An 8979-nucleotide genomic window follows, 5' to 3' on the forward strand; every position below is an offset into this window, starting at 1 on the left:
TCAACTTTCATCAAATTTATTATCTCACCATGGCAATTTAAACGACTCAATATTATCATTCAAGTTATATTACTGTCGTAATTATACTGATATTACTTGTGCATTTTCTTTAAATTCTTCTGTTCATCATTTTTCTTTATTAAACTTTCATATAAACTTTCAGTACTTTGTCTGTGTAATTTTATGGTTTTTACTGCTTGAGAATTCATCCCAATGATATGAGACAGATTTATAGATTCATTAATTACTCCAAGTAATATTAGTTTCCTTACTTAACAAGGATGGTGCCCCGAGTTATATATATATATATATATATATATATATATATATATATATATATATATATATATACTAAAAGTAGTTCCGTTACAAATTAAATCATGAGGAATTAACTTTTCCTCGATGGGACCAGGAGCCTGATGAACATCTGAAAACAAACGACTCAAGAGGACGAAAACATAAACATCAGAAAATAACACCAACTTCATGTTTGAGTCAAATTTCAAAGAAGATTAATGTACAGCCTTAATAAAATCCAGACTGTGATATTTAATAAACAGAAGTGGTTGATGTTATTTAATGCAACATGGCCGTCGTATAAGAGGCGGATTGGAAGCAGTGAAACTTTGTGTTGACATGGTGTCAGTTATTTAAAAAGTAAATCACTTGTAGAATATAGAGACATTATTTGAGTGAATTATCAAGAGTAACACACATGAACAACATGACAGAAAGATCACTGTGTCTGGGTTTACACCAAGAGCAGAAACACCAGCCCATCTTAAAACACGGGGTTAATTAGATCAGACGAGGAACTCGTAGAGAATGTGTTGAAGAAATGTGGAGAACATGTTCCCTCTAAAGTGAAGAAGAGTCCAAGTATTCAGTTACAAACTACAGAGAGACTCAAAGAAAGCTCAACTTCCTTCACACTTCACTTCATTACAGAAGTCCAGTCAAAGATTCCTTTTCTGCCTTTGAATCACTCCACACTCCTGTCCACTAGGGGGCAGTGATTACAAAATGAGACATTAAACTTGAACATGAAATATAAAAACATAAGAACAAATAAAAGAGCTGGCATCATCTATCTTTCTTTGTGTTTCCTGACACAGAAATAATCTCTTCAGATCGATCAGTCTGGGAGAAAACTGTGGAAACAGTGACACCTGCTGGCAGAAAGCAGTGATAGCAGCAACAGAACCTAAACATGAATTATTATTCAAATAAAACCCTCCACAGATTGAATTTATTTCTATTTAAAATCCTGAGATAATAAAAACAGAAGGTTCAAACATCAAAGTGTAATAAACATCAGAAGTTAAAAATAAAGATAGTTTGATAACGTGTCCGTTGTTACCCTGACATGATGAATGAATATCAATGATTGAGTCTGCATGTTATTCAGCTCGTTTTATATCATCTCATATTACATCAAATATTCAGGTGCTGACTCTGCACCTGGATCCAGACATCCTGTTTGTAGTTCTTTTAAAAACTCAGTGAAGCCTCCTCTTTGTTTTGATCCAACAAAGAGACGACTGATTTATTATCAGACGACCAACGACTCGTGGTTAAAAGCAGAACTTCACACTTTAACTTGCACAGCTGGAATCAACTTCTACTGTTATCTGTGAATATGAGTCAATGAATAACCTGCACCACTACACATGTCCACAGGGTGGCGCTGCAACAGAAACATTTATATACAAATCAAAGTGTTCATCTTCGGTCGTTGAGTCATGAAGCAGTTTAAATTCAGAATATGAGAATAGAAAAATGTCCGAGTTCATGGTCCTGTGTGTGACGGTGGAGCTGATCTCAGAGCAGCTCAGACTGCAGCACTGAGAGTCATCTGCGCTGTGATTAGTCCGTCAGTCTCCCAGTAACACAGCCCAGTTAAAGACTCACCAACACACCAGCTGCTGCTTCCAGCTCTGTGATCAGCAGGATCCTCTCTTTAAGGAGGACTCCACCAGCTGTTGATATAAAAAAACATAAATGAGAGATTACACTCTGAGAGAGACTTCATGATTATTCTTTATATTATTCATGATAAACACAGACGGGGCTGGCTCCAAGCTATGTAACAGAGCTGCTGACACCATATGAGCCAGCCCGCAGTCTTAGATCCTCAGGTGGGGGCCTCCTGGTCGTTCCAAAGTCAAGACTTAAAACTAAAGATGACCGGGCCTTTTCAGTCAGGGCCCCTCGACTTTGGAACGACCTCCCTGAGGAGATAAGACTTGCAGACTCCCTCAATTCTTTTAAATCCCTTCTTAAAACATACTTTTACAGACTTGCTTTTATGTGATGTCGTCTTCTTAATGTCTTTTCTTACTGGTTTTACTATTTTTCTTTTATTTTCTTCTTTCTTTCTTTTCTTTTCTTTCTTTTCTTTGTTTGGTTTAGTTTGTTCTTGTTTTTGTTGTTTGTCAAAGCACTTTGTAAACCTGTGTTTTTAAAAGGTGCTATATAAATAAAGTTATTATTATTATTCTGATCATATAATATCATCGTTATCATGATTATTCTGATTATCAGTGATACAGAACATCCAGTATGAAGAGCAGCAGGGACTTCAGTCCTGCTCAGAAGTGAAGTGGGCGTGTAAAGTAGCACGCCACCTTTCAGTTCTCGTGGTCACGTGTTGGTGACTTGAAGCTTAAAGGGACAGAGAGTCCTTGAAGGCATCATCGTGTCAGAGACAGTTGAGTGACGTGTTTACTGAGAGTCCTTGAAGGCATCATCGTGTCAGAGACAGTTGAGTGACGTGTTTACTGAGAGTCCTTGAAGGCATCATCGTGTCACAGACAGTTGAGTGACGTGTTTACTGAGAGTCCTTGAAGGCATCATCGTGTCAGAGACAGTTGAGTGACGTGTTTACTGAGAGTCCTTGAAGGCATCATCGTGTCAGAGACAGTTGAGTGACGTGTTTACTGAGAGTCCTTGAAGGCATCATCGTGTCACAGACAGTTGAGTGACGTGTTTACTGAGAGTCCTTGAAGGCATCATCGTGTCAGAGACAGTTGAGTGACGTGTTTACTGAGAGTCCTTGAAGGCATCATCGTGTCAGAGACAGTTGAGTGACGTGTTTACTGAGAGTCCTTGAAGGCATCATCGTGTCACAGACAGTTGAGTGACGTGTTTACTGAGAGTCCTTGAAGGCATCATCGTGTCAGAGACAGTTGAGTGACGTGTTTACTGAGAGTCCTTGAAGGCATCATCGTGTCAGAGACAGTTGAGTGACGTGTTTACTGAGAGTCCTTGAAGGCATCATCGTGTCAGAGACAGTTGAGTGACGTGTTTACCGAGAGTCCTTGAAGGCATCATCGTGTCAGAGACAGTTGAGTGATGTGTTGAACCGGTGACCCTCCGATTCCCAACCCAAGTCCCTACAGACTGAGCTACTGCCGCTCAACAAGCAGCCTAATGCCAGAGTTAGAGTTAATGGAGGAATGTAAATGTATTTTTAAGATCTCAAAAGGTACCAGACGAGGGTATCCATTGTCACCATTGATGTTCATACTATCTATTGAGATGAGATTCAACTTTATTGTCATTACACATATACAAGTATAGAGTAACGAAATGAGGTTTGGCATCTCACCAGAAGTGCAAATAAGCAGAAAGTGCAAAAGTCTGTGCTATGTACAGTAATTGAGTGCAAGAGTCTGTGCTATGTACAGTAATTGAGTGCAAGAGTCTGTGCTATGTACAGTAATTACAAAATTTACAGATGTAGACTAAAAAAAGTGAATTATTAGGTATATCTGGATGGCTGGATTAATGGGATGCTATAAATATAAATAAATGCTATAAATATAAGTGTATTCTTAGGGTTATAATATACAGATTAAGGTGCAGTGAGCATGCTATACTAATAATATACAGATTAAGATGCAGTGAGCATGCTATACTAGTTTACAGATAATATAAAGAATATGGACATAATATGAACATACTATAATACAATAATACAGGTGGATGAGAGATGTGTGTGTGTGACCAGGAGGAGTGGTGGGGGGATGATGGGTGTGAGGTGATATGGAGGGGAAAGGGGGGGGGGGTCAGCAGGGGGCGGAGAGAGAGAGGGAGAGACAGGGAGAGACAGAGTTCAGAGTTCGGGGGGTAGAGTTCAGTAGAGAAACAGCTCTGGGGAAAAAGCTGTTCCTCAGTCTGCTGGTTCTGGTCCGGAGGCTTCTAAAGCGCCTGCCGGAGGGCAGGAGGGTAAACAGTCTGTGGGCAGGGTGGGAGGAGTCTTTAAGGATGCCGTGAGCTCGCCGCAGACAGCGTTTTCTTTGGACATCCTCAATGGCAGGAAGTGGACACCTTGTGATGCGCTGGGCGGTTTTTACCACCCACTGTAGCGCCTTACGGTCTGCGACAGAGCAGTTTCCGTACCAGACTGAGACACTGCTGGTCAGGATGCTCTCGATCACACAGCGGTAGAAGTTCATCAGTACAGCTGAAGACAGGTGGTGTCTCTTCAGTGTCCTCAGGAAAAAGAGGCGTTGATGAGCCTTCTTAACCAGACTGGAGGTGTTAGTGGACCAGGAGAGGTCCTCTGTGATGTGAGTCCCCAAGAACTTGAAGCTGGAGACACGTTCAACAGCCATCCCGTTGATGTGAATGAGGTTGTGCGTGCTTCCTCTTTCTCTCCTGAAGTCCACGATGAGCTCCTTCGTCTTGCTGGTGTTGAGGAGCAGGTTGTTGTCAGCACACCAGGCGGCCAGATGCTGTACCTCCTCCCTGTAGGCTGTGTCATCGTTGTTGCTGATGAGGCCAATCACCGCCGTATCGTCCGCAAACTTGATGATGGTGTTGGATCCATGTACAGGTCTGCAGTCGTGGGTGAAGAGGGAGTAGAGGAATGGGCTCAGCACACAGCCCTGTGGTACGCCTGTGTTGAGTATGATGGTGGTGGAGCAGGTGTGTCCTGATCTAACATACTGGGGTCTGTTGGTCAGAAAGTCCATTATCCAGTGACGGAGGGAGGTGTTGAAGCCCAGGTCTCCGAGTTTAGTGTTTAACTTGGAGGGGATGACAGAGTTGAATGCTGAGCTAAAATCAACAAACAGCATTCGTGCGTATGTGTTGTTATTGTCCAGATGTGTGAGCACAGAGTGCAGCGCAGTGGAAACTGCATCCTCTGTACTCCTATTGCTGCGGTAGGCAAACTGGTATGGGTCCAGTGTGGGTGGGAGGCAGTTTTTCAGGTGTGCTAGGACCAGTCTCTCAAAGCACTTCATTATGATGGGTGTGAGTGCTACAGGGCGGTAGTCATTCAGGCCTGTCGGGCTGGAGTGTTTCGGCACTGGGACAATGGAGGTGGCTTTGAAGCATGCTGGCACAGCTGCTTGGGCGAGGGACAGGTTGAAGATGTCCGTAAAAACCCCAGTGAGCTGCTCCGCACATGCTCTAAGCACGCGCCCGGGGGTGCCGTCTGGACCAGCAGCCTTTCGAGCGTTGATCCGGTTCAGTGCAGCGTGGACGTCTGTGGAGGTGAGTGAGAGGGGCTGGTTGTCTGCAGGAGGTCTGGTCGTGGTCTGCGTCTCCCTGTTGTCTCTATCGAAACAAGCATAAAAGTGATTTAGCTCGTTCAGGAAGGAGACATCTGTGGTTATCGGGGTGGAGTTTCTGGGTTTATAATCACTGATGGCCTGGATGCCCTGCCACATGCGTCTGGGGTCGGAGTTGGAGAAGTGTTCCTCTACCTTCAGCTTGTAGCAGTGCTTGGCCTTGATGATGCCCCTCCTCAGGTTTGCCCTGGATACGCTGTAGGCCAATGCATCATCTGATCTGAAGGCGGTGTTGCGGGCCTTCAGCAGGAGACGCACCTCCTTGTTCATCCATGGCTTCTGATTTGGGTACGTGGTGATCTGCTTCCATGTTGTAACACTGTCAATGGTGGTATTGATATAATCCAGCACAGAAGAAGTGTAGGTGTCAATGTCTGTGTGAGAGCCCAAGGTAGCCTGAGAAGCAAACATACTCCAGTCTGTGTGATGGAACTTGTCCTGAAGTACAGAGTCTGTCCCCGCTGGCCACACTTTAATCGTTGTCACTGATGGCTTCACACGTTGGATGAGTGGGGAGTACTTGGGGATGAGGAACAAAGAAAGATGGTCTGACTGTCCCAGGTGGGGGAGGGGGGTCGTGGTGTAGGCTCCTGCGATGTTTGTGTAAACATGGTCCAGAGTTTTGTTTCCTCTTGTATTGCAGGAAACATGCTGGTGAAATTTAGGGAGCACTGTCTTTAAGTTTGAGTGATTAAAATCACCTGCAACTATAAATGCAGCCTCCGGGTGAGCAGTCTGTTGTTTACTGATAGCGGTGTAAAGTTCCTTCATAGCAGCTTTTGCATCGGCATCAGGGGGGATGTAGGCTGCAGTTACAATAGTGGAGCTGAGCTCCCTTGGCTGATAGAAAGGTCTACATTTAACCATGAGAAACTCAATGTTAGCTGAGCAGTGTCTCCCAATAATGACAGAGTCTGTACACCAAGCTTTGTTAATATAGATGCACAGCCCTCCTCCTCAGGTCCTCTGCTGTTCTGTCTGCTCGGAGTGTGTGGCGACCGGCTAGCTTGATAGCATCGTCCGGTACTCCGTTGTTTAGCCATGTTTCCGTGAAGATCATGACATTACAGTCCATAAGTCTCTTACTGTGGATGATGCGAAGTCGTAACTCGTCCATTTTGTTCACCAAAGACCGCACATTAGCGAAGAAAATGCTGGGTAACGGGAGACGGTGCGGTGTTAGCTTTAGCTTAGCTCTTATACCTCCGCGCTTCCCCCACCTTTGTTTACGGTCTCGATGCCGCCTGCAAGCACTTCCGCCCGGCTGGGTAGAGTGCGTAGCCTCGGGTGTTTTGGCGATCTCGGGTATGAGTCGAAGATTGTTGATTAGATCGTCAGGGAGGTGTATTCCAATATCCAAAAGTTCCTGTCGGGTGTAGGATGTTAAGGCGAGGCTGTTCCGTGCGAACAGACCCGAAATTAACAATAAAATTACTGCAAAATTGCAAATCTGAGAGAGACGCTGGGCCTCGCGATGCGCTCGCGCCGCCATCTTGGTCGTTTACCAAGAACCGCTGGCAGAATATATTAAGGTAGAACAAAAGATAAAAGGCATATCCAGTGTTTCCCCTACCATTATATTAGGGGGGCGTCATTTCAGGGTACACATGAAATATAAATAAGTCTGAGGGAATGCTAATGGGCTGTACAATCGGGGATGAAATCAAACAGAAATAAGCATTTCATTGGGATGTCGAGAGGATAAATAACTTTTTTTTCCCCAATTAAGATGCTAGAAATGAGAGAGAGATTAATGAGCATTATTGTAATGCTGATGTTCTGAGTTTTAACTCCACTTCCACAGAAGTTACGTGAACGTGCACGAGCCTGCTGGTTAAGAACATCGGTAGGTAATCAGTGTTGATAAATCCCATGTTCTTAACCTGCAGGCTCGCACACGTTCGGGGACATTTACATTCAGAAACGCCTCCAATTAACCATTTATGGTAACAACACACCTCTTTAAAAACCACCTGAATATATTTACCTCGTCGGAATAATGACTACGAGAGCAAAGAAAAGGAGCTTCATAACAACAGGGAATGGAAGTGGAAGAGGTTGAATAAAAAAGGGTAATAAATAAAGAGATAAATAAATAAAGAGATAAAATAAGGTTAGTAACTCTCGCGCTAAGTGACCCAGATAAATGATTAGTCGAAGTTACTAACAAAAGAACAAATGCTGCATGAGAGAAGGTGACAGGTCAGAGGAGAAAATCTGTTTCAAACCACACAAAATCACTTATTTTGTGTTTTGAATGAAAAAAACTGGGAACATGCATCCAGGTTGAGATGGATTCTGGCGTGCTGTGACACTGGTGGTGCTTTTTATTTGTAGTTTTAATGTTCTACCTCTAGATTCTGTGTGTAAGCATGCTCAGAGCTGTGCTTATATTTACACACATTTCTAAGTAAAAGAACAAGTTGATCAATTCCACTCTTTGTGTGGAAATGTTCTTACTTATTACGCACAGATCCGTGCTCACACACTGTTGATAGATGAGCCCCCTGGACTTTTCTCTTCTCTGGAACCTTTCTTCTAGGTGTATTGTTTTTTTTTCAGCACTTTTGTAGTAATTTATTTGTATATTTAGTCACTTTTAACTTCTCATCTGCCTTGGTATGATGTTTACATTTTGATAACTAACTTTCTTTGTTTAAATGTGTAACCTTTTTACAAAACCATGTGACTACTACTGATCATGTGACTGGCTGTAAAGCGTTAAAGGAAGTAGCTTGGCTGCCATTTTGTACCTGCCCTGATGAAGGCCTGTATGGCTGAAACATGTTGGCATGTTTTTATGAATCTGTAGCCCTGATGAATTAAAGGCTTTTTATGCTGAACCCTCTGAGTGCCTCAGACTTCTTCAAAAACTTCTAAGTTGGATCCCCGCATGGAAGAGCACCAGAGGAACTAATTATCAAAATAATTTACAACACCCATGCAGCACTGCATGCATCTGCTTTTTGACTGGAAATATTGTATTTTCAAATTCAAAACATTTCAAGGTTTTTAATGACTGTACGAATCCTGAACTGTGTTTAGTGAAACCCTGTAGAGACCAGGATGGACTAAACCCAACCCTGTACTCACCTCAGATACTCCAGTCTGTAGTCTGGATTCTCCTGAAGGTCACTCAGCAGCTTCACTCCTGAATCCTGCAGCTTGTTGTAGTTCAGGTCCAGCTCTCTCAGATGGGAGGGGTTGGACTTCAGAGCTGAGGCCAGAGAAGAACAGCTGATCTCTGACAAACTGCAGCTCCTCAAACTGAATAAAGAATAAAAGATGTGAATAAAAAGAATGATCAATCAGATGATAACATAACAACATAACTAGGTCCAATAAGTGAGTGTGTCCCTAAAATAAGTAGAGAGACTTTGTCATTCTGTTATTGTGG

General features: G+C 43.2%; 1 protein-coding gene and 1 long non-coding RNA gene across 3 annotated transcripts in view; both read right to left on the minus strand.

Moving 5' to 3' along the window:
• LOC136179133 (uncharacterized) overlaps positions 1–8979 on the minus strand; it is a 207162-nt gene continuing 198183 nt past the window's right edge. Inside the window, exon 2 of the long non-coding RNA XR_010666393.1 lies at positions 1–1169. This is a non-coding gene — a long non-coding RNA (uncharacterized lncRNA). The remainder of the gene's footprint in view (positions 1170–8979) is intronic.
• Positions 1–8979, minus strand: part of LOC136179113 (NLR family CARD domain-containing protein 3-like) — a 30324-nt gene continuing 21345 nt past the window's right edge. For both annotated transcript variants that reach the window (XM_065954463.1, XM_065954462.1), the window contains exons 7-8: positions 8676–8849; positions 1–1979 (exon numbers count right to left, since the gene is read on the minus strand). In XM_065954463.1, coding sequence (XP_065810535.1) covers positions 1961–1979; positions 8676–8849 — 193 coding nt within the window. In that variant the 3' untranslated portion in view covers positions 1–1960. The remainder of the gene's footprint in view (positions 1980–8675; positions 8850–8979) is intronic.

The sequence above is a fragment of the Labrus bergylta genome, chromosome 4 (assembly GCF_963930695.1).
Source record: "Labrus bergylta chromosome 4, fLabBer1.1, whole genome shotgun sequence".
Lineage (NCBI taxonomy): Eukaryota > Metazoa > Chordata > Actinopteri > Labriformes > Labridae > Labrus > Labrus bergylta.